We start from the raw sequence: 27078 nt of genomic DNA on the forward strand, positions 1-27078 counted from the left end.
ATTGATTCTGAGTCTGTAGGATCGATAGTGACTCTATCAACAAAGCAGTTCTTTCCTGTAGGTTTCCGGAACTATACATCTCTACAGGAGCAGAAAGCCTCATCTTTATCCCCCACAGCAGCTGGTGGTCTTGAACTCCTAACCTAGTGCTTAGTACCTCAGCACAGTGATTAATAGTTTATATCTTAATGAATAACCACTCAGTGTGCTAAACTATGTAAACATTTAAGGCAAGTTATCTCTTTGGTATTGTTCTGTCACTATAAATGATTGTAAAATTGCAGCAATGAAAAATAAGTCACAATCAATGTGGTGCACATTAAACAAGTTACATAATATATACGAACATATATAAATAGTGTCAGATGCAAACTAAACATTACACTCAAAGGGAGCTAGAAGCCCTCTGAATAATCATGGGTTCCTAACAACTTAGATTTAAGAATTGATGAGAAATATATATAGACTGTGTCAAATAAAAGAAAGGATAGGTTGAATGTTTTAATTACTTAAATATCACTTACTGATATTGAAAGATGTTATTTTATAACGAGCTACTGTCCTTGAAGGCAGTAGCATGATATTAAGAAAAATGTAAAGAAAGAAAGAGGTAAAGGAAAAAAGTCCACGGAGGAAGTATTTGAAATAAATGTGTGTACTTCGAATGGCTCCATCTATTATTTTCCCATAAAGAAGGTTTATTGTCTCATAAAACTCTAGTATTGGATAATCTTTCAGTGTTTCTTCTGTTAGTTAGAAAGGATGCTGGGTTTAAAAGAAAACAAAAAGCCCTTCACAATGGCAATGGCTCAGTGCCGGGATGCAGCAGACCTCTGTCCTAGGTGTCCTTTATCCGAGTCTGTCCTTTATCAATGTTTCATGAAACCTGACCTAAGCTCTACTTCTCATAGAAATGTTATGCCCCTGAAGCTACTAGAAACTCATCCTTACATGAATTTCTTCTTGGGAAAACCATCTGATAAGAGACTGAAGCATCAGGATTGGAGGAAGGTTTATTATTAACAACCTGCAGTATGCAGATGGCACAACCTTGCTTGCTGAGAGTGAGGAGGAATTAAAGCACTTGCTGAGGATTGTAGCCTTCATTATGGATTACAGATCAATATAAGGAAGATCTAAACCCTTATAACTGGTCCAATAGGTATTATTATGAATAAAAGGTTGAAGTTGTCAAGGATTTTCTCTTACTTGGCTCCACAATCAATGCTCATGGAAGCAGCAGTCAGGAGATCAAAAGATGTATTGCATTAGGTAAACCTGCAGCACAAGACCTCTTTGGAGTATTAAAGAGCAAGGGTGTTATTTGAGGACTAAGGCGCACTTGAGCCAAGCCATGGTCTTCTCCATTGCCTCACATACATGTGAAAGTTGGACATTGAATAAGGAAGACCATAGAAGAATAGATACATTTCAATTGTGATGTTGTAGAAGAATATTGAAAATACCATGGACTGCTAAAAAGAAAAACAGCCAAATAAGGCTCTGGTCTCAAAATAAGTCTCCTTAGAGGAAAGGCTATCAAGACTTCATCTGATAGGAGAGACCAGCCCCTGGAGAAAGGCATCATGTTTGGTGAAGTGGAAGGGCAGCAAAAACAGAGGAAGGTCCTCAATGAGATAGACTGATGCAGTGGTTGCATGATGGGCTCAGGCAGAGGAACAATTGTGAGGATGGTGCCTAGGGTCGCTCTGGGTAGGAGCTGACTCGATAGCCCGTAACCACAGCAACAACAGGATGCTAATGCCGTCTTAGAAAGGTCCTAAAGCCAAATCTAGGTCTCGATCCTAATGGGATCATATGTGTCAACACGAGCTTCTGACGTGGTTGGCAGACCAGCAGGATGAGCATTCGGTGAGGACTTACATAGCGGCGGACCCTCAGGCAGCCTCGACCCATAGAACCTGAATGTGCACCTAACAGACACCCAGCTAATGTGCGTGAACCAGAGGTGGGGGCGCGCTACTCTTGGCTTCTCCAGACACTTCTCTGAAGAGTGCAGGCCCAGAACAAGAACAAGGAGGAATAAACTGAAAATCACCAGCTCTGCTTAGTCCCATCAGACCTTGAGTCACAGCCATCTGTCGCTCCACACACACTGGAGAGATAGAATGGGGGTACAGAGAATCACAACTTCCTGCAAGCAGAAGCAGCCGAGGAGCAAAGATCCTCCGGTGGAAGCAGCACCACTAGGGACACTTTAAACTGTAATTGCTGAATTGCTGAAGGCTCAGCCAAAACTACAAGGGGAGTGGGGTGTACTCAGATTTAGCCCTCTGCTCCCACTTTGCTGAATTCTATCTCCAGGAGTCTCACCAGTTCTCATTGTGAAGAATGAAGAAAGGTCCCCTTCTGGTTCTGGCCGTTGTAGGGAAAATCAACCATCCTGAAATGTGTCCAGAGCTTTCTATCCTCCTTGACACATTCTTCCCTTGAGGAAAATTATTTTATGAAAGCCTACCTGAGTTAGGGCACTGTAGACTCTTCTAGCCTTGCTATTTCATCTAAGATTGAGGGCAGGGAGCTAAGCTGCTCTTCTGAAGAGCGCAGCCAAGGGACACAGGCTCACTGAAAGACTGATACCCATCACAGGACCACAAAAGGTTCTCCCCTCTGCACACACACCTTTCCACCACATGATTAGGACACATATGACAACAGGGCATTTTACCCAAGGGAATTGCAAATCTCAGATGCTGTTTAAAAAGGATTATCTAAGGAAACCCCAAGACCACACAGGAAATACATGCTAAGACACTAGAGAATAATTTTAACCTCTGACACCACACCTACAAAAAAATGATAAACGGGGCCTAACTCTTACCCAGATAAACAAAAAACCTCACACTAAAGTCTGTCTATGTCCCAGTGCTTTATCTGGTACATATTGCTAAAGTTTCAGCAAAAAAATTATGAGACATAGTAAAAGGTAAAAACACTGAGTCTGAAGAATCTAAGTCTCCAATCAGAACTAGACTCAGATATGATGGAAATTTTGGAATTGCCAGATAGATCATTTAGAATAACTACAACGATCAGTGGCGGTGGCACTGTGGTTTAGGTGTTGGGTTGCTAATTGCAAGGTCAGTGGTTCGAGACTGCCAGCTGCTCCATGGGAGAAACAGGAGGTTATATGCTCTTTAAAGATTTTCAACCAATCTCATGAAGCCTATTTGAGGTCACGATGAGTCTGACTCAACTCAGTGGTAGTGAGTCAGAGTTGAGTTGATCAATTGCTAAAATTTCTAATGGAAAAAGGGCAAATTGATAATACAAGCAGAAAGATGAAAAGGCTAGCAAAGAAACAGAAGGCAAAGCTATGAATGAAAAGCCATGTAACAGGAGAGAGTAATGCCTTCCATAGCTTCCTAAATAGACTGAACATGGTGAAGGATAGAGTCAGCAGGACTGAAGATATGTCCATAGAAATTTTATTTTCCATTTTATTGGGAGCTCTGACAGATCTTTTCACAAACCATAGTTCAATTAGATCAAGCATGATTGTACAATTGTTGGCATTATCATTTTCAAAACATTTTCTTTCTTCTTGTACTCTTTGATATCAGCTCCCCTTTGGTATAAGATACAGCAAAAATGAAAATAAAAGAAATAACAATAATAATATTTAATATCACACAAGGGTTCCTGTGGAGTTCCTGGGGGGATAAGTGGGGGAGGGGGGGGAAAGGGGAGTTGATGTCAAAGAAACTTTTTAGACTTTCAAAGTAAGAGAAGAAATGGAAACTCCCAAACCAAAATGGAATATCCAAGAACTGGAACAATGATAAGAGATACACATAATGGTGATGTCACAAGGAAAATAGTAGAGGAACAAAAGAAATATCTTAATTTTTATGGCTGTAATATTTCCAAAATTAATGGAAGGCAATAAACCACAGATTTGGGAATCTCAGAAGACAGAAAGCAGAATAAATACCAACAAATCTACACCTAGGCATATCATTTTCAAAGTATGCAGAATCAAAGAAAAGAAGCCAGGGCGTCTGGAAGATTATAGGAAACACAGCAAAACAAAAATCAGCAAATCTCTCAACTATTGAGAAAATCCACCAATAGAGGAGAATAGATAAGAATTACATTACACTTTTCTTCAGAATCCATACATGTAAGGAGAGTGTAGTATAATATGTAAAGCATTGAAACAAAAAGCTTGCCACCCTAAATTCCTCTATCCAGTAAAATCACTCTTCAAAGTGAAGGAGAAAGAGCTTTTTTCAGATGAAAAAAAAAATCAAGGAAGCTATTGAAAATTCCATCCTGGGGCCCTCAGGACATTGAGATGGTCCTTGGCAAATTGTCCCTTTTCACTATTTGTTATTTTCAACTATGGATAAACCCATTTGGGCAAGGATCCGTATGTGTTTTGGCACCTCATTAAAAGTAAAAGGAGGAGCTGATGCCAGGGGCTAAGGTGGAGAGCAAATGTTTTGAGAATGATGTGGGCAATGAATGTACAAATGTGCTTTACATGATTGATGTATGTATGGATTGTGATCAGAGTTGTATGTGCCCCTAATAAAACAAAAAAATTATAAAACAAAACAAAAAATAAACTGACTCTTACCAACAAAAAATATATTTTAAAAGCGACGTATTTCTGAAGTTTCTAAAATATGATGTTTCCGTTTTTATACATTTTGTGTGATTGCTCTGCTAATCAAGCCACTTATATAAAAGTGACATTTTGAATGTAAACCTTCACTCAATTCACAAAAAAAAAAGTTTAAAAGAAAAGAAACATGTATCCACCCACGCACCTCATAGCTTTTGCAAGAATGCTGGGCCTATGTAATTAAATACGCTTCTGAAAAAGAAAAGTTACATATTGAGATAAAGAAATGGCAGTACATCTCTTCACCGAGTACATTATCATGAGACATGAAACTAAGAGCAATGTAGATTTTCCAGGAGTGATAGTTGAAATTTGGCCTGGCATTTAAACGTCAATATGAAAAACCTAATGTTCTAATCATTTATCAGCAAAGGGATTTATTGTCCTACCTTGATTCCCTGTGGGTTGATAACAGGATTTGTTCGACACTGCAGTGGCCCCAGGGTTTGAATATGAAAAATATAGAGGAGAAATTCATCCCGGGCAGAGAATGGCCAGCCCACTTCCAGAAGGGTGTCGCTGATAGCGCTTGGACCAATGTTGTGCAGCTGCAAAACAGGAAGACGACGTGAGAAGATGAGGCCCCTTTCAGGAGGATGAAATCAAACTCCCTGTACTCTGTAGGCTTCAAATAACACCTATCATTGATTCCAAATCCTCTGGAATCCGACGATGGAAAAATCCCAGAATGAATCCGCGTGGAGAGAACAGTTCTGAGCATGTCACGTGAGGGTGCTCAGGAAATAGTCTTCATTTTTCAAAGGTCTCCGATTAAGACCACAAACCACATGAACCATGTCTGGAAATACTGGCGTTGACCTTCCGTTTTATGAATTTAGTTTTAGCATTAGAAATGCACTTTTATTTAGAAGCTTCCCAAACTTAGCTATGTTTTCCCTTACATTTAAGTCCCCTCTTTCCTGCCTAGTGACTTGTCAATTGCAACCACATGGGATGGACTCTCTTTCACCTCCTGGAGAAACGGTCATCCATCAAGTGCCAAAGACAGCCGTGTTCACCTCAGCTCACTGCCTGTGTGCGTTCCAAAGCTGAGTGCCTTCTGTCCTGTCAGCAAATCGCCAAGAAAGGAAGGCCACAACTCACAGAGATGAATACTTCGAATGTGTGCAGCCATTGGCTCAGAGGACACAAAGCAGGAAAAATACAGTATGTTTAAGTGTTTTGTGGTCTTAAAAATCCTCCGACAAGTTAGCAGGAACGTTATTTCATAATTTTAATATTGATAATCAAGTAAATATTGTATTATTGTTTCTAATGATTTAGACATCCTATTTAATTTATATTATCAAAGCAGCCTGATGTCCATTGAGACAACATGAGGCCGTAGATTAGCACGGAAGAAGCATTTGGTTATTATTTTGGACACGACTGAAAATTGCCCTAACCTTGTAGGATCAGTTTACATTAGGAGCAGGGCTTCCCTGAAAATGATTGTGTTTGAATACGTTCTCAAAGTTGAAAGTTTCATCACCACTCGTGTGCAGAAGCCAGCATGCAAAAACCTTAGCATGTGATTCTACAGCATCTCCTCCCAGTGAAATGCTCTCCTTTGAAGGGCCTCAGGAATTGTGCTATCCTTTTGCGATCAGAAGAGCTTAGGGAAAGCTTTGATCCAGCACTGGACAAGGCTTTTGATTCTGAGCAGCTCAGGGAGCAACTGACAGTGGCTCTCGTGCTGATGCTGCCCAGGAACGGACGGTTCTTTGCCAGCTGCGTAGACGGGCAGTGTCAAAAGCCCAGGAGCAGGCTTTGGATTCTCAGCAGCAGGCTGAGCAAAGGGTAGGCTCTCACGGCGCTGTGGCAGAAAAGCTGACATTTCTTGGTCACACAGGTAAACAGTTAGCGTCCAAATGCCTGTAGTGTCAACCTTAGAGGAGGGTATGCATGCCAATGATAACCGAAGGATAAAAGTAATAATCTGAATTCTCAGTAGGATCAGTAGCATGAGGAGTACTAAGAAAGGGACAGAAGAAGTACTCAACAGAAAAGGGCTTGGGATATCATTTTGTCAAAATTCCATTCACAGTCGCTCAAAAAAGAATAGGAATAATTGCTTTGCTGATAACCCCGACTTTATGCAACAACACAACAGAAACTGCGAAACTACTCACTCTGTGTGTGTCCATTAGTTTCTAAAACAAACAAACAAACAAATAAATAAATAAATAAATAAATGGTTCAGATGAAACATCTCTTCCCCGTTCACAATTTAACACTCGCAGAGGGAAAAGATCATCAGGTTCTTTTTCAAGATACTAGTTGGTTTCTGGAAAGTATTTTAATAATCAGTGGGCTATTTAATTCTCAGAATAGGCTATTCCTTTCTAATTCAGATGATTTAAATGAAAAGGAACATATCTTCATCTCTAGCCACCCATACTATAAACTATATGTGTATTGTTTTGGTACAACAATAAATAATTCACAGGCTCTTTTTTATTTTGTTCTCTCTAGGTGGTAATTTCCATACAGGAGATGAGTGGGTTTTAAAGATAACTAAAAATGTAGAACGACATGAATAAAGCCTAGGGAGGTAGTCATTTTTTATGCTTAGCCTCTCCTCTCATTTAGAAGAGAGGAAATAAAGAATATTTTTAAAAGCAGAACATTATCAACATATTGTGGTTCTTACCACTGAGGACCAAGAACCCATATTTGTGGTCGCTGAACAAGACATTCACCACTGTTCATTGGAATATAACATTATACCAACATGAATCTGGGAACTATATAAAGTTCAGATCTTGGGTCGGTTTGTTCAAAATGCTAAACAGAGTAATGTAAATAAAGAAGATAAGAATGAAACCCTAAAGCAACTGTAACATGGACAGTAACTACCTCATAAATATGTTCCGCCAAAGGTCCAACTTCTTCTTCTTTGTGAGGCTCCTCCTCCGGCTCCCAGTTATGAATGGGCAGAACAATTTGTGGAGGGTGGGATACTCTGAAACGTGAATGGTTCAATGTTAATTTTGATGATGGCATGTATAAAGGATGCACCATATTTACAGCAGAAGAAAAAAAGTAGTTTTAAATTTATCTGAATAGATTGGCTGCTATGAAAAATATATTAAGGTGAAATTCACCAAAATACCTATATATAGATGTAGCGAATTAAAAACATCTGCTAGAGTGGAGCCCCAAAGCCCATTTTCCAGTCACTGGAGACCCCCTCACAGAGGGGTCTAGGGGAGGAGATGAGTCAGTCAGGGTGCAAGGTAGTACCGATGAAGAACACAGCTTTCCCCCAGATCCTGGATGCTTCCTTCCCCCAACTACCATGATCTGAATTCTACCTTGCAAGACTGAATAGAGCAGAGGTTGTAGAGCAGAGGTGCATATAGGAGCTGGAGGCACAGGGAATCCAGGGTGGATGATACCTTCCAGGGTGGTGTGAGGGGCGATACTGGGAGAGTAGAGGGTGAGTGGGTTGGAAAGAGGGAACCAATTACAAGGATCTACATGTGACCTCCTCCCTGGGGGATGGACAACAGAAAAGGGGGTGAAGGGAGACGCCAGATAGGGCAAGATTTGACAAAACAATAATTTATAAATTATCAAGGTCTCATGAGGGAGGGGGAAACGGGGAGGGAGGGGAAAAAAAAGGACCTGATGCAAAGGGCTTAAGTGGAGAGCAAATGCTTTGAAAATGATGAGGGCAAAGAATGTACAGATGTGCTTTACACAATTGATGTATGCATGGATTGTGATGAGTTGTATGAGCCCCTAATAAAATGTTAAAAAAATCTGCTATATGTTGACTAATAACTAAGATGAAGAAGCCTTGGTGAAACTGTGTGGTTAACTACAGGTTGGCCACAAACCCACCAGCTACTCCATGGGAGAGAGACAAGGTGGTCTACTCCTGCAAGGTTTACAGCCTCAGAGAAATTTCTACTCTGTCTTATAAAGTGGTTATGAGTCGGCAATTGGTTAGTAATTAAGATGAACTATTTTACATCTCTCGTGTTCTAATGGGCAATGCAGAAAGAGTTCTTGAGTTGATACGTACTCTGCAGAATCACAAAAAGATCTAAGTTCTCATGAGGGGGGACTAACTCCCTAGGCTGTGTTTCATGTCTTTCTACATTTTCAGGTATCTTTAAATCCCACTTATCTCCTGCTCAACATTTATTCTCACAAAGTGAGCACTGAAGAGATGGGTGCGATACGTAGCAAGGTGTGGTGAAGAAATAAGACGATGCTCAGCTATCAGAAAGAATCGCATCTGGGATCTAAAAGGTTTGTATGAAAACAAACAGATACCTAAATGAGATGTCAGCTAAATCCACATGGAAGGAGCATATCAGCCCATGTGATTTAAGGATTATAGATTATAAAATCCAAAACTGGAGGAGGAAATTATATAAGAGATTAATTCTGAGCACCGGGTTTGCAGAAGGCTGTGGCTGACAGTGAAAACCCAAAATCCATTCTCACAGTTCCCACTTGACTTAAGCCTCCACTGACCTCCCTGGGACCATGGACCAGGGATGTGAATAATCCTGTCCTCAGAGAGTGCATTGCAAAGTAAATCACGACAGAGATGTTAACATTCCACATTCGACCCTTTGTTTTCCTTTTTGAGCATTTTTAACTTGGTTCAGCTTTTATATTTTCTGCTTTCTTTTGGATGGAGTTTCTTAAGGGTGTGTGGGTGCGTGCATGTGTGTGTGAACCCATGAGAACAAGCACATATGTTAAAGGGTGGACTTATCATGCAAGTGTGGTAGTGACTTAATATTTGACATTTTAAGTGCAGCTTTCAACTAGAAAGTGAATTAAATGAACAAAACGCAGTATGTGACATTATTCCATACTGAAAGCTAAAATTTTTCAATTGTTTTTATTTTTTAAAGCTATGCTTCTAAAAAAAATAGCAGGTTTTAGGTTAAAAAATTTCATTCAAAGAATGCTAGGTCTTCAACCAAGAGTAATTCAAACAGAAACATATCTTTTGGCACTCAGTGTCTTTGGTGCCCTGTGAAGGGTAAAGGGTACTAAATATACCACAGACTGCCAAAGAATAGCAACTCTGGTGGTGGATAAGCTTTGGACTGCTAACTGCCTTGAATTTACTCAGTGGTAGCAGGTCTAGTTCGTGGCTTGGGGCAAAGGAAAGGCCTATTCAGCTTGAGAAGAAATATAATTAGACTCCTCCTTAGAAGTGACTATGTTGAGACATGGCTGCATGATCAAGAAAGACCAGCTGTTAGACACAGGCATAATGTTTGGTTGAGGAGAAGGTAAGTATAAATGAGTAGTGAGATGGATGACACCATAGCAAGAATGGACTCAAACCCAATGGATCATGAAGATGGCACAGGACTGGTCATCATTTCATTCCTAAAGTCCCCAACTTAATGGTAACCAACAACAACAATAATAATTAACCCAGACTCTAGCAACTGCAAACATCAACCACCCCTTCCTTTGTTCTGGAAAATATCTTTCTAAAACAGAAAGCAACATTTCTTAGAGTAAATTCTGACCCTAGAGCATGTAATTTAATTTATGTATGTCTCTATTTCATCATCTGTAGTATTACGATATACCCTTTGGGTTATGAACCACAAATGATGGGAAAGTATCTTAAATGTTTTGGGTCAAAGTTAATTAGGTTTCATTGCTTTGCAGGGTGGATGGATTCTGTGCATTTTTAAACTGATAAGCACAAAAAACACCATTTTTTTCTATATTGTAAAACCCTTTATTTTACCTTTTAATGTCCAACAGCTAAAAAATGTTTTAAGGCACGGCATTGCTGGACTGATATGTAAAACCTCTCTATTCCTCTATGGGTTCATTATTACACAATGGTCTCTTTTCCTACTTGACTGAATTAAATCAAGTTCAGATGCAACATAGGGGATTTGGTGTGGACGACAGGACAGCAGATGACAAATCGCTTTCATCAGAGGAGAGCCCAGAGCTGGTGCTTCCTTCCCCAGAAGGTTTGATGACCTCACCCCCCAGGACTTCACTTTGCTGTCCATCTGGCAGCTTGATGAGTTGCATTGAGCCCATTCCAACATGCATTGTGACGCTTATCTTCCATTGGCAGAGGGAACAAAGACAGAACAGAAGGGAACAATGTTGTCACTCTTTATTCTGTTGTCATTGCTAACATTATCAATCTGATCATAAACCCTCCCCAACCGTAGGCTCATGATGCTTCAGACTTTTCCAGGTGCTGCACAGATAATGTGGTCCCGCCCTAGCGTTGATGCCGACTCCAGCTGGCCCAACAGGGCAGAGTAGACCTGGCCCCGTGGGTTTCTGAGACTATAATGCTTTCCTGCAGCAAAGAGCTCATCTTTCTCCTAGAGTGGCTGGTGGTTTCCAACTGCTGATCTTGTGATTAGAAACTTAACTTGAACCCCACTACACTACAAAGGCCCATATCTTCCCGAGAGCGCCTATATACAAATCTCTGGTCTATGCTGTTTCATGAAGGAGTCCTAATGTCACCTTTTAAGTAAAATCTTAGTAAATATCACCTTAGAAATCTTCCCAGCCCTGTTTGTGAGAAAGTAAATTAGAAATCTGTTTTCGAAAAAGCAAACATAACTCTATCAAGGGGTATGGCAAAGTCATTACAAGACCTTCTGGTGATCTGTTCAAATTTGGGGAGACGGGAAAGAATGGCTATCCATGTAAGTGAAACACTGTCCAGTGGTTTCCAAAATGATTTTGCTTTTTTCAAAAGGGCAGCAAGCAAGGAAGGAACATGATAATGAACTGCCTTGCCTAGAATACACTGCCACTACAGTAACCTGACACCCCTGATTGGCGTGTGTGTTGGAAGAGATGGCATTGTAGACCATTCCTCCACAGAGGCTTGACCGCTGGAGTACTATCAGTGGTAACAGTGAACATTGGAAAAGACCTGGAAGAAGCAGCAAAGGATTAATGATAAGAAAAATAACTATTCAAAAGCTCAGATGGTATCATGCAGTTAGAATTTGAGGACTTGTAATATCATGTACCCTATTTTCATAACCCTAATTTCAAATTTACTAGTCCCAGATAATAAAGATTACCATTGATCACATGGAACAATATTGGCTATAATCATAGCAACTATACAAACCAACACAATACTGTTATTTCACAAAGGTGACAATTTTATTATTTTTGGTGAGGTCAGTATACAAAGGAGCTTTTAAAAATTAATAGACAGGATGGAAATGAAGAATAATGGAAAATTTCCATGAATTTTTTAAGCTCCTTCATATGTGGTGCTGCCTCTTGTGGCCAGATTAACTTCTATGTTAAATTAATCTTTGTACCAAGAAATGGTACAAAATAGCTTAAAGGGGATGTTGGCCTTATCTGATTTAGAAGCATCAGGAATAGTCCTCGGTATTTTTCACTAACAAAGAAAGATACCCATTTGAGTTTATTCCTAAAACTGAAGAAACAAGAGTAAATATTTTTTAAAAACTGCTTGAGTACATGATAAAATACATTGGAATAAAGAACACTGTCCAAAAAAGAAAATTAGGTTTTCCTGAAGGCTGACCATGGAAGGTTTTCAATACAGTAGCTGTTTGTTCCCTAAAGAACTAAACATTGGAACCAAAAGTTTTGCTGTATAAACAGATATTTAGAGGAAAGAGTTTTTCTGTGCAGCATGGCTAGAGAATAAACTTTGTTAAAGTTTTAGATATTTATCTAGCAATAAAAATAATTGTACCTCTTGAGAAACTAAAAATCAACAAGGGGTGGGGAGAAGCAGAGGGAGATTCTTTGTACCTAGAAAAGCAAATGTCCTAAGTGATAGAAGAAATACATTTAAAAACACGAGCCCCATACGATGAGTAGGTGGGAATAGAGTTTCATTAACCCTTTAGTAGCCTTGGACCGAATTGTTTCTTATCTTACAGAAACATTTCCACCTTTCAATTTGTTTTGAAATTAAGGAACATTTTACATATATGTCTCGCTAGTAAGACTAAAACAGCTACCCAGCAAGAAGAGAAAATTTCATATACACTAGCTGTACATTTTTAACAATATCAAAATGAGATCACAAAAAATAATGTTTGTGTTTTATACTCTTTTCTTTTTAAATATAGCACTTGTTTTATCAAGATCGATATTGGAATTAAATTAGAAATCAATAAACATAAAACACCCAGAACAGCATCAAATAACTAAATCAGATAAAGTATTTCCTATCAATCAGTTCATGAGTTGTGGATGAAAGGAGACAGAGGATGGTGTAAAATAAGAAAATAAAAATAATTTATAATTATCAAAGGTTCCTGCGGGTGAAAGGGGCGGGGAGGGTGCGAAATAACACAAGAGATGAAACTAAGGCTTCTAGAAAGAAAACGTTTTGGAAATGTTGATGGCAACATGTGAACAAATGTGCTCGGTAAAACTGATGTATGGGTTGTTATAAGAGCCCCCCAATAAAACGCTTTGTTAAAATTAAAACAATTCATTAAATCCGTTCATAAGTTAAAGAAATCACAAATTAGAAACTATTTTGAAATGATTTATCAGAAAAAGCCAAGATATCAACATTTTGATATTTTTCCATAGCAAATTTTAGGAGTAGATTTGCAGCATTAAGTAAGGTGCTCTGGCTGTTTCCTGTTGGACTGCTAAAGCCAAAGGTCAGTGGTTCTAACTCACCATCAGCTTCATGGGCGAGAGATGAGGCAGTCTACTTTTGTAAAAGTGTACAGCCTTAGACATTTTAGATCTCTCCTTTAGCTCTCTGTACTTCAGCTTCTGACTCCAGCCTGTCCTGATTGGATCCCACAGCCACAGTAAGACTTTGGGGCTCACCATCATGAGGACCCTGTCAGAAGTCAATGGCACCTTTGCCTTAAACCTTTTGAAAAAGCTGGGCGCAAACCACTCAGAGAGCATATTCTTTTTACCCATGAGCATCTCTCGGCCCTGACCATGGTCTTCATGGGGACAAAGGGGAACACTGCTGCCCAGCTGTCCCAGGCACTTCCACTGAATAATGTCAGAGGAGGAGGTGCAGATGCACCCCAAGGCTTCCAGTGGCTTCTCTCTGAAGTCCACAAACCCGGCACTCAGTACTAGTTGAGAACTGCCAACAGGCTCTTTGGAGAAAAGACTTATGACTTCCTCTCATCTTTTAAAGATTCCTGCCGCACCTTGTACCAGGCAGACCTGGAAGAGCTGGACTTTGCTGATGCTGCAGATAAGTCCAGAAAGCACATCAACTCCTGGGTAGGTCTCCTCGGATTCAGTGGATTCCTGCACAGAGCTGATTCTCGTCAATGGCATCTACTTCAAAGGGAAGTGGGACCAGCCATTTTCCAAGGCACAGACCCAGAAAAGTCCCATTAAAATCAGCCAGAATGAGGAGAAACCCATCCAGATGACGTTCCAGGAATCTATGGTGAAATTGACATATATACAAGAAATATTCACTCAAATTCTTGTGCTTCCCTATGTTCGAAGGGTGCCGAATGTAATCATCATGCTTCCAGATGAAAACATTGATTTAAAAATGGTGGAAAAGGAACTTAGCTGTGAGAGATTCCTAGGATGGACCAGGGGCGCCACAATGCATGCAAGAAAATTCTTCCTAGATTTTAACTAGAGGAAAGTTATGACCTGGAGAACTTCCTTCCCACGTTGGGCATGGTTGATGCCTTTGACGAGGCCAGGGCAGACTTTCCTGGAATGTCCCCCAAGAGGGACTTGTGTCCAAGGTGACACCCAAGGCTTATGTGCAGGTCACTGAGGAAGGTACGGGGCAGCGGCACCACTACTGTCATGGTTTGTCCATGCTGTGTCCACCACCCCTTCCTTTTCTTCCTCCAGCACACCAAGACCAACCGCATCCTCTTCTGTGGCAGGTTCTCCTCTCTATGGAAACCATCACCAGGGATGCCCCTGCAGACCGACTTCTCCTTTATCTACTACATTACATGAAGCCTAGAACCCAAAGTGACCTGTGGCACAATTCAGAAATAAAAGTCTCAATTAAAAAAAAAAGAGAAATTCTATAGAAGAAGAGAGATCTCTAATCCAGGATCTAATTTCCACATAAATGAAGGGAATATAAAATCTAAAGTAAGTGTAAGGAGGAAAATCATAGAAATCAAATCATAAATAGATTTCAAAGTCAGAGAGAGAGAGAGAGAGAGAGAGAGAGAGAGAGAGAGAGAGAGAGAGAGGAATGCCTAAAATCAGGTCATTTGAAAAGATCAATACACTTGATAAAACTCTTAACCAGATTGATTGAGTGAATGAGCAAGAGAGAATACAAATCGCCAACACCAGAAATGAGTCTGGAATATCACTATGGTTCTATGGGTTTTAAAAGGAAATCTAGAGCTTATTATAGAACTTAATGCCATTGGTGAAACAGAAAAATTCCATGGTGGTAAAACTACCAAAGCTCATCAAGAAAAACTAGCATTGTTCTGGGAGGTCTGCAAGTGTTTGACATTCTCTTGTGTCTAAGAACTATATTGAATTTATAATTTAAAATCTCCCGGTGAGGAAAATTCTAGGCCCAGACAGCTTCATGGTCAATCCTACCAAATATTTAAAGAAGAAATAATATGAGTTAAATACAAACTCTTCTAGATAATAGAGCAGAGTAGAGGAAATACAGCTAACTCATCCCTCTGAAGTGCAAACAAGAAAAAGATAAAGTAAAAATAAAAACAAACAAACTAGCAAAAACACTCAAACCGAAAGCCTCACTATTTTTATTTTTCACAAGCAGAGACATAAATATAATGAACAAAATTTTTGTAAGTCAATTCGATAATCTAAGGATTATCATTAAGGCTAAATGTGATTTTTTTTCCCCTCCAGATTTCAAGTGTGGTGTAACATTTACAAATCAATTAATTCACTACTTTAATTTAGAAAAACGGGGAAGTGAAATCTCTTAACAGATGTAGAAAAATGACATCTTTCATGTTAAAATTGATGCATTCATATTAAAATTAAATGCATGCATGTTAAAATTTCTCATGAAAGCTTGGCATGAAAGGGAGCATTCTTAGTTTAATAAAAATCATCTACCAAGAATTTAGCAGCTGATGTACAACCTGATTATGAAAACCTTTTACACCCTAAGATTGAGACAAGTTAGGAACCTCCACTTTCATTGCTTTCAGTCTTGCTCTGGTGATCCTAGTCTCTGCAATGTGGGAAGAAAACTACATAAATTGTACAGACTACAAAAAGGAAATAGAATGATCTTTATTCGCCAAACAGATGATCATTCTGTAGAAAATTTGAGAGACTCAACCACAGCAAAAAACAGCTATTGAACTTATAAGTGAGGCTAGAAAGGACTCAGGATGCTCTACTGAATTTCAAGCTCCACAGATCAATAGAATACAGCAGACTCATACATAACTGATTTTTGAGAAAATAAGTCAATGGGGGAGATAAAAGGCATTTTCAACCAGTGGATAGTAATAACAAAATAAAATGAAAGGCTACCCTTACCTCACACCAGTATAAAATTTAACTCAAATCAATCATGGACATGCACGGACATATAAACATTGAAGACTTCTAGACGTAAACATGGATTTTCTTCTAGAAAAAAAATCTTTGTGGCTTTGGATGTCAAAAAATTTTTTAGATAGGACATAAGGGCCACAAATCCAAAAAAACAATAAATTGGACCTTACAAAAATTAAAAGATTTTGCCCTTTGGAGAATATTGTTAAGAAATTAAAAAAATCAAACCCATAGACTTGAAGATAATATTTGAATGATACATATCAAATAAAGGATCCCCCCCATAATATATGAAGAACATTAACAACTCAGCAATTAGAAGGCAAACAGGCTCTTATTAGATAAGATAAAGATTTGAAGAGATACTTTATAATATTTTGAAAAATATTTTGAAATGCATTATAATTTTGAAACACATTATAATGAAGAGATACCAAAGAAGAGATAGTGAAGGACAATAAGTAGTGGCAAAAATGGATGCTTAACACCATTAGTCATTGCAAAACCTCAAACTAAACTTACTTCCACTGAGTCAATTCTGGATCATAGCGACCCTTCTTGAGAGAGCAGACCTCCTCCTCAGGATTGCCAAGGCTTTAGGGAAGCAGACAGCCTCATCTTTCCTCTGCAGAGTGACTGGTGGGTTTGAACCACCCGACCTTGTGATTATCAGTGCCGTGCTTAATCCCTGTACTACTCCCTCATTAATCATTACTAGGCAAATGGAAATTGAAGCTGTAAGGTATTTCTACACACCTACTAAAATGGCTAATTGTAAACAAACAAAGATCACCTGCTAGCAAGGATACAGGGAACATGTGTTTCTGTCGGGAATGAGAAAATGGAAATGGCACCGCCAATCTGGAAAATAACTTAGCAACTCCTTCCACACAAACACTGCCAGCACAACTCAATTATCCCATTTGTAAAAGCAAATGTCCCGAGAAAGATTCACATGTGAACGCTTATAGCAGTTTTATTCTTAGTAGACCTAAACTGGAAACAAACCCAATGTCCATTAACTGGTGAGTGGGTGAGCAATTCATGGTACCTCCAAACCATGAAGTGCTTTTCAGGAATAAAGAGGAACAGAAGACTCATGCACATAACAACATGAATGTGTTTTTCAAATGCATTATGCTAAGTAGAAGAATCCAGACCATCTCCTGTAGGGTCCCATTTAGATGGCATTTTGGAAAAGCCAAAGCTATAGCGAGAACGAACACATCAGTGCTTGTCGGGGCTTTGGGGAAGGGGAAGGGTTAAGTACAAGCAAGCATGGGGAGAATCGCTTAGTGCAAGGACAGAATCAATAAATGGGAGACGATTTGCTATCTAACACACTGGGGAGAGCTCAGTGACATCAGGACTACTGGGCAGGGCCCCAGAGCGTCGAGGGGGGCAGTCAAAGGGTCTATGGTGACACTGAGTCAGTGCAGAAGACACCAGTCCCACAAACCACTCAGGATCTATGGGAAAGACAGGGAGTCAGGGTTTCTGGAGTCCCAGGGAGAATGAATTGGCTCCTAACACTGGCTGACATTTTCAGTTGTGGCACTTAGAAGAAATATGAAATATAATTGCAAAATCAACAAAGCTCACACTTATGCACGGTAACAACTAACTGAACTCTGTTCCAGACATTTTTACCACCAGGCATAGCTTACTTTACCACTTTCCACCATCGATTGCTTATTGACACCTTAATCAAACAGGACAGGAGGCAACAGATACTGCACAGCATCCTCACTTTTAAAAGTCAGCCGCTCATCAGACGCAAGAGATGGTACCAAACAAAGCCCCACTGCTCTGCTGTAAAGTCAATGCCCATTCATAGCGACTTTCTAGAACAGAGCAAAACTGCTCTATGCGGCTTCCAAGACTGTACATTTTTACAGAGGCAGACTGCCTCTTTCTCCTTCAAAGGAGCCTGTGGGTTCAAACAACCCACCTTTCAATTCGCAACCCAGCACTTAACCCGCTACACCACCAGGACTCCTGCAGATGAAGTCCCTACTGCCAACCCACTGCCATCAACTTGATGCCAACTCCCTGAATGCCTGGAGGGTTTCTGAGACTGTAAATCTTGACAGTGGTAGACAGCCTCATCTCTTTTTGAGGGCTGGCTGATGGGTTTAAACTGCAGGCTTGTGGTTAGCAGCCGATTCCACAGTGCCACCGAGGAGGCTGCTTTCAGACAGGGTACGGAAAGGCTAAATGATGTAAACATAGCTTCTTAACTGTTGTTTATTTGATGACTGGGCTGTCAGTTTTAAGTTAAAGCAAGCTCTTATTTTGGGATCCTTCCAGTTAATTATGGTCCAGGGCTTGCTCTGCTTTCCAGTGGAAATGAATGATGATTTTAATCCCTTGTTCTAATTGCTATGAATTGAATCATGTCCCCCCCCCACCCCGCAAAACTCTGTGAGTTTTGAGAAGTGAGTTGTCTTTGGGATGTTAATGAGGCAGGATTAATATACCTTGAGTTGATATCTTTTAAGAGAGGAGCGATTCACAAGGAAACACAGCCAAGAGAGGGGAAGTAAGATGCCAAAGCACAAGAAAGCCAGGATTGCCCAGGAGCAGAAGGTAACAGAGACAAGCGTCTTCCTCCAGAGCAGAATAGGAGAGAAAAAGCATTCCTTACAGTGGCCCTTGAACTTGGACTTTAACCTCTTAAACTGTGAGAAAATAAATGTCTATTTATTAAAGCCCCCACTTGTGGTGTTTCTGTTTCGCGTGTGCTGCTGTTGTGAGATACCATGAAGTGACTTCTGATGTACAGCTGTCCTATGCAAGCCAAATACTGCCCAGTCCCACTCTAGCTTCACAAGCACTCCAGCTGTTGCAGCCACTGTGTCAGCCCAGCTCCTGGACTGTCTTCCTCTCCTCCCACCCCACCGACCTGCAACTTCACCAGGCGTGATGTCCTTTTCAGCACGAACTAGCTTAGACACTAACGACGCGTGAAGACAAGAGGATTTATGATCAAAGTGAACTGTGAGTTGTACGCATTAGGAAAATTCCACATGGATCTTGCTAGCATTTCAGCATAGGCACAGCAAGCTATTATCACACCACTATGATCTCGTTTATTACTTACCCTCTTATTTCTACTTGAGCTACAGCAGTGATGTAGATTTGCAGGCTCACAAAATTGCTGTCTGGATTGTCCTTGTTGGAGCTAAAACACAGCAACACGATTGAAGCATTTTTATGAAAACATACTATCACAATATATGATCACAAAGACCGTTCTGTGTGTTCCAAAAACAACACACACTACCAGCCCGACGGTTGAGAAAACAATAGTACATTCATGCAACAAAATCGTAACCATTTATGAACGGGAAGGCCCCAAACCTTAACAACCAAAAGCAATATAGTAACTTTTCATGACGAGACACCATACTTGAAAACAACAGCTATCTTAAGAAGCTCACACTTGTTTGTTTTGTTTTAATGGCTAAGCCAAAAAGGCATTGGACTGAGTTCTTCTTCCGGCTTCTACCCTGGACAAATCTTTTACCATCTCTACGCATCATGTTCATGACTCATCAAATCTGAAAAGACAGCAGTCAATTCCTGATTTTCCATGCTAATAAAGACGAGAAATGGCATGAAAAACCCAGAACAACACCTAATCAAGAGAGCATTTGCTTTGGGCTCTGGAATGCCTGGTGCTAAACATTGTTTTAATAGCGAATTTCTCTTCCTCGTAGTTTATTTCTTAAGTTAATGTTAAAATAAGAAAAGTCACTCTATGCCCACTGGTTGACTAGGACAGGGACAATGAGTGAATGGGAAGCCAGACTCAAAAGGAGCTGGACACAGGCAATTAGGAGACACAGCTGTCTTTGAAGTGCTTCAGAATCTCTAGGTGGCGGGGGTGTGTTTAATAAAATTGCCTTGAATGGCGACACATTTATTCTTAGGTGTGCTGTCTGTTTTGCAAGTGAATAGTTTTAGGTGTGAAGCTTAACTTAAAAAAAAAAGCATTTGTCAAGCAGGAAGTGTAAGAGAAGCAAAGCATGTTTCAGAAGAGGTTCAGCACCAACTGCGCTTCGGATGGCGCTGCCCTTTGTACCGAGTCTCCAACTGTGCTCCCATCTGTCACCCTCACATCCCAACAGATTAGACAACTGTCAGCAAGCGGTAGACGTGGCCACAGCACAAGGCTAACAGGTCATGTTTACATTCTGGGCTCATGAAGAAGAGAAAGAAAGCCTCTTTTTTTTCTCATCATCTAGTCTCACCCCAATTCCATAGATGACAATGGCAGTGGGGTATGTTCTGACGAGCTTTCAGAAGAACCTTCCAAGTGTGGGAGCTGGAAAGGATACCAGGCTACTCTGCTCTCTAAGGAGGAGGCAGAATTATTCCCACAACGCGATTTAAAGTGCTGGCCGATTGTGGAGACTGATAAGGTGACTTCCACTGCAAACACGCGTAAAAGATATAAACGGGAGAATGTCCGGCTCATTTCCTGAAACTTGGTATCACTGGTGAGCCTGAGACTGAGCCTAGACTGAAGCCCAGGTTCCAGGCTACGGGACTATGATTAAATCTGGGAAGGATCAGTCAACTAAAAAGTTTTCTTTCATTTTTTTAAGGCAAAATTTTGAGTCACTAAGAAGTCATTAAGTAATTCTAGTTGTTGCAAACATCGTGGTCCAAATACATTACGGACAACCCTGTAGTTTTGAAACTTAAGTGTAATTGTTCCACAGATCAACCAGAGTTTGTTCTATTTCTAGTTCATGTCTGCTTAGCAGCAGTGCAAATTAGAATTAAGAAAGAAAAAAAAGTTTCATTGACGTTATCGCATATTTCTATCGTACTTTGCTTCCAAGTGATTTAAATAAGATGACTTTCATGACTCGCAGCATCCTGAAAATATAAATAGATGTCAAATGCTGCAATTGCCTCGGCAGAGGAGTAGAATATGGGGCTCATTTTGAAATACAGTTGCTTTTGAACTATCACAAAACCAGTGGCCGACTTCGAGTCTAAACCTTCTGGTTGGTAATCAGAATCATCTTTCTGCCACAGGCTTGCCATACAGTCGCTACTGCATGCCAGTCTTGTTGGCAAAAACTTTCTGGAAAGAAAGAAAGCAGACTTATATAACTGAGTTGCTCTCTTGACCTCTCTGCTGGAAGGAAGCCTCCCTCACACATCCTACTGCTACGTGCAAACAAGCAATCCATCACTCTCGTCGATGCTGGGCTATTTATACCGTCTGTGCTTGCTCTCTGGAAAGGAATGATGCATTTCCTCTATATGATTATATGTACATCACAGAGCAAGGGCAAACATGTGGCTCACTATGAAGCCATTTTCTTTTTTCTTGTTTCCTATTTTCTAATTTTTAACATCCCCCTATGCTTTCGGCGGCCTTGAGATTGTCGGTGAAGATAGTGCTTTGCTCAGTCCACTATTTCTGAGGGCAGCGACTTCAAAGTTGCTCACAAAAACCTGACTTGTTCCTGAGGTGGCAATCTGAGACCCTCTCTGTACCAAGAGGAAAATGTTTACTTCTCCTGCAGAGAAAGGGCATGGACAGACCATCTAACGCAAACATTTAGTAACACAAGAGAGTGTAAGTTTATTAATTTACAAAGCCTTTTAGTCTTTTGGGGCTTTATTTGTAGAAATCAGCATTTTGTGTAGCTAATGGCGGTCAACATCTGTCCTTAAGAGTTCAGATTTCAGAGCAATTTGGTTTGTTGTTGAAACTCATCTAAATGGAATGGAAAGTATCCATCTAAATATTTGTATACATCTTTGGAGTCTGACAGTAAAACATACAGATAAATGCTGACCTCACAAACATTTTTTTAAAAGAACATTCTTAAATATTTTTACCCCTATGATATAGGTTTTGAATTGATGCTTCACTTATATTCCTCTTGACTCTCCAGTTCTTTTAATATCCCCGACTTTTTACAGCTTTCAAGACAATGTCAAAAAGAGTTCCTTATAGCCTCTATAGGATGGGGTATAGTTCCAAAAGATTCTTTTACATAAAGGAGAATGACTGTATTTTAATGACTATTATTTACTTTGCATCAATTCAGCATTTCACTCCCGCATTCATTATTGCTATGGTGATGTACCGCAGGTGTGGGGAATGGTCCTTAGGCTATAGAAGGCCTATGAGAGATTCCTAGAATGGACCTGGGGCGACACAATGTATGCAAGAAAATTCTTCCTAGATTTAAACCAAAGGAAAGTTATGACCTGGAGTTATAACATCACATGTTATAATATCATACTCCTCAGCAAAGAGAAACTTCCAGTCATCACAGTCGGGGTTAATGAACTGACAAAATATAGCAGGCTACTTTTTAAGTTGATAATTTTGTACGGTCCGCTTATGATGTGATAAATATCCAAATAGCCATTGGCAGAAAAGAGGCTCCCCACTTCTGATCTACTTATTGAGTGTGGGGAACACATTTAGAACATGATTTTCTCTCCCTTGTTCCTGGAGTGAACTACTACCGTAAAATCGGGGACCAACCATAAGAAGACAGAATAACGGAGTTTACATCTCAACTCGGCACCAGGCATTCTGAACACAGCCCTGTAGTCTGATGAACGCGGTGGCTTTCCCCTCATGATCTACAGCTTCGCGCCACGGCAGGATCACTGGCACAAACAACAACAGTGAGAAATCTGAAATTGAGTTCTTAACTGACCTTCGGGTAGCTCTTCCCTACAGATTTTTCTCCCTTTTTATCCTGTAAACTTAAGAAATATAAGTGAAGATTCCCCCGAGTGAAAATATTTAGGACTTCCTGAGCCTGTGTGAAATAGGTATATTTATGTAGATACCAATAAGTGATTTCATAAGCTTTTGATAAATGGAAGAAGACTACAGAATTCATTCCATCTGTAGTCTATCACTAACCAGGGCAAAAGACTTAAGATTCAGCAGTAAAGAATGTAAGTTACCTTTAAGCAAGACGTGGTTAAGGTCAGAAACTGAAGCTAAGTTAGGAGACCCAGCACAAAGTTCGGGGAAGGGAGGTCTTTTGATGCAGGACATAGATGTGTAGGTATTTGTAGTCCTTTCTAAAAATGTTTTAAAGCTCTGTTATCTTCTTGGGAATTTATAGATTTTTAAAAAAGATCTCAAATACTCTATGTGAAATAACTATTAAAAATAATCCTTTGCCTGGTCATTCTCAGCCTTATCACATGGTAATGACATTTCTTCCTGCAGACAATCAAGTAATTATTTCGAGATTAACTACACAGCACACTAGAATTTCAAAACCCTGTTGTAGATATGGTCTTCCTGGTGTTTAGCACATCAGTGTTTTTAAATGTTTTAGAATGTAACCTACCGAGAACATATACTCGTGACTGCATGTCTTAGTTCACACATTTACATCTGTCTGAAAGGAATGATCCATGAACACTGGTTATGTTCCGTTCCCTTCCATTTCCTTTGATCTTAATAGAAGGTCTAGATCCATTCTATTGATCCCATTATTTGTCAGAGGTGGAAGCCCATAGTGAGAAGCCCCTGGCTGTAGTCAGCACGCCACCCTGTTCTCTTAGGAACTTCTAACCTATGAGCTATTATTTCGGGCCATGAATAGAGTGTGGATCTCTGAGTGGATTCAGATTTGGAAAAGGAAGCTGTATCTTGGGTGGTCCAGCTTGCAGCCCCTAGAGAAGGCCTGCCCACCAATGGAATGATATCTCTCCCACATCCTACCAGGGAGCTGGCAATTAAATTGTTAGAGACTCATTCATCCTCATCTTGAAGTTTAGGAGATTGCCAGATTGCAAATGAAAGGTCCATGCTTTTTTGAGGGAACCTTTGTTCTCAGAGATTAGCTGATACCTAGTTGAGAGCAAAAGGGGGTTGCCCTGGGAGAAGGAGGAGGCATGCATCTCTGAACCAGGAAAGGCAGAGGTGAAGGGGAGTTGAGAGGGCGTGTGTGACAAATCCTTTTTTTTATCGCAGAACTTGGTTTAGATAGCAGACATCTTCATTGAGAACGCAGAGAGAGTTGTCAATGTTTGGGATCTGATGTCAGAAGGGCCTGTAAGGTGAAGGCATTTGACAAGAGCTACTCATCCTGCCACTGATCTTGAAGCCGAGGGCTGCAGGTAATTGAAAGATGAAAGGTCTAACCTTCTGATGTGGAGATCGAAGTTAATGCTCATGTTTGTTTTCTCAAGACGTGGCACTGCAAATCGGAGGCCCAGAAAATACTAAGGAGAAAAAATAAACACAAGATAGAAAACTATCAGATGGGTGGGACTTTACGTACAGCCTAACATTTGCTTAAAGTTGTCTCCGCAAGACTCCTACCCCAGCTCTCTGTAACTGTCACCTTCTCTGTTCCTGTCTGGTGCCCAAGCTCCCAGAGGAAACAGTGCAAGCAGACACAAGATCAGATCATTTTGATTGCTGGCCACTTTGGCCTCCTTTCTTTCTTTAGCCCCTGGGTGGTACAAATGGTTAAGGAGCTTGGCTCCTAAGCAAACTATTACAAATTCAAGCCCACCCACAAGAATCTTGAGAGAAAGACTTGCCAACCTGCTTATGAAAAAAAAAAACAACCAGCCATTAAAAGCCCGATCCAGCACAGTACTGTTGTGATACACATGGGATTTCCTCACGTCAGTCAACTCAACGACCACTGGTTTTGTCTCTTTTTCTCTCCTTTCCTAACGCTATTTTTTTTTGGCCTGTATTTTTATTTTTTTATTTATTTTTAATTTTAACAATTTATTGGGGCTCATACAATTCTTTTCACAGTTCATATATATACATACATCAATTGTATAAAGCACATCTGTACAGTCTTTGCCCTAATCATTTTTTTCTCTTTTCTTCTTTTACATTTTATTAGGGACTCATACAACTCTTACCACAATCCATACATATACATACATCAATTGTATAAAGCACATCCATACATTCCCTGCCCCAATCATTCTCAAGGCATTTGCTCTCCACCTAACGCTATTTTAAGACGTATGTCAAAGTGTGTCCACATACACAAGAGGCTTCATGCTTCTATTTGATGACATTTATGTTGTCCTTGAAATTACAGCTGTGAAGTCTTTGCAATCATGGGAAATGTTTACCAAGTAATAATGCTAAAGGAAAAAAAAGGTTACAGAATTGTATATACAAGCGTTTCGCCGATAATCCCATAACCTACAGATGGCAACACCTTTATAGGAGTGAGAGTGTTCTATAATAAATACACCAAGAAAGCAAATTACAGTACTGTTAAATCTATGAGTGGATGGATTATTTCTTCTACTGTTCATTTTCTAAAGTTTTAAAAATGCATTTATTATTTTTATAATTTAGAAAAATGTTTAAAACTCGGCGAAAGTAAGCCCAAGGACCATACAAATAAGGAAGTAAAGTAATAGCTAATACGCATGCGAACATATGTATTTATGCTTGTATGCATATATAAAACCACATACTGACTCTTTCACCAGCTGGGGTTTAAATCTCTGCAATCTGACTCCCAAACCTGCACCCGCAGCACTTAGACTGTGAGACAACCCAGTGCTACAAACTACCGTTGAAAGGAGCCGATCATAATATGAAGCCAGAATAAGTGATCCCTCTCTTCTACGTCGTCCTGGTCCGGAGTCCATTCATGAACATGCCATGATGGAGGCACTGTGCCGGAAGCTTTACAGAGTGCAGCCATTCTGCCGGAGAGCATCCTTTGATGTCACTGTGGTTTACCCCAGCTCTTCCAGCTGATAAACGACCAAGCGGGGACATTACAAGGCAGATTTGTCTAATGATACAGCCTGTCGATCCTTCCATCCCAGTCATAGGAGTTCTGTCAGATCGCTAGAACTTTGCACATGCTCTTCTCTATCCTTTGAATGCCCTTTAACTTTCTTGCCTTTTCTTTTTCTTTAAAATCATTTTATTGGGGGCTCGTACAATTCCTATCACAATCCATTGTGTCAAGCACATATGTACATCTGTTGCCATCACCATTCTCAAAACATTTACTTTCTTTTTGAGCCCTTGGTATCAGCTTCCCACTTCCCCCTCCCGCATGAACCCTTCATAATTCATAAATTATTATTTTGTCATATCTTGCAATGTCCGACATCTCCCCCGCCCTCTTCTCTGCAGTCCACCCCCCAGGGAGGAGGTTATACATAGATTCTTGTAGTCAGTTCCCCCTTCCTACCTCACATTTCCTCCACCCTCCAGGCATTGCCGCTCTCAGCCCTGGCTTTTTCTACTTGAAGAATTTCTACTCAGGCTTTAAAGTTCTGCACAAGAGGTGACTCCTGCAACCCATCCTCCAACCCCACAGGCAAAAGTTCAGGCAAAAGTTTTCTCTTTAACTTCTTATTCTTTATTGTTTTCTCACAGACCAATCCACGGTAGTAACAACATGAGTTGTTATATTGTGGGATTGTTTCACTTTTATATTGTCAAACTCTAGCCTAGTACCCTGGGTAGTGGAGGGATGCACCACGTATTGTTAAAAGACGACAGGGATATAATTCTGCAGCCACTGCTTCCATACACCCAGTGATGGGACTCTCAATATATAGCTATCGATTCTACTCAATGTGGTTTTCATTACAGAACAATTCAGCATGGGCTAAAGATATGATGGAGTGATGATTTCTTTCTGTGGACATGGGGGTTTTGACTACCAAATAACAGTGGGCCTGGGTATGGATTCTAAAAAGCCTTTGTTGAGCCACCAAATTTATATTATCCTGCTTGAAAGAGTTTGGATGTTTTAATAACCTTTATTAGCATATAAACCTTTTATATTAGTATAGGCACAACTTGATAATTAACTTTTCTAACTTAAAAACTTTAAAGTAAACTTCTGAATGTTACTTTAAGTTAAAGTAAAAAAGCCATTTAAAACTACTTTAAAAAT

General features: G+C 40.1%; 1 protein-coding gene and 1 pseudogene across 1 annotated transcript in view; one reads left to right on the forward strand and one right to left on the reverse strand.

The window, feature by feature from the left end:
* The window catches only part of ITGA8 (integrin subunit alpha 8), a 242237-nt gene that overhangs the window by 55143 nt on the left and 160016 nt on the right, over window positions 1-27078 (reverse strand). The window contains exons 22-25 of the mRNA XM_075552439.1: window positions 24315-24394; window positions 19263-19343; window positions 7511-7616; window positions 5041-5199 (exon numbers count right to left, since the gene is read on the reverse strand). Coding sequence (XP_075408554.1) covers window positions 5041-5199; window positions 7511-7616; window positions 19263-19343; window positions 24315-24394 — 426 coding nt within the window. The remainder of the gene's footprint in view (window positions 1-5040; window positions 5200-7510; window positions 7617-19262; window positions 19344-24314; window positions 24395-27078) is intronic.
* LOC142450592 (serpin B6 pseudogene) lies at window positions 13479-14602 on the forward strand (annotated as a pseudogene).

This window comes from Tenrec ecaudatus, chromosome 6 (assembly GCF_050624435.1).
Source record: "Tenrec ecaudatus isolate mTenEca1 chromosome 6, mTenEca1.hap1, whole genome shotgun sequence".
Lineage (NCBI taxonomy): Eukaryota > Metazoa > Chordata > Mammalia > Afrosoricida > Tenrecidae > Tenrec > Tenrec ecaudatus.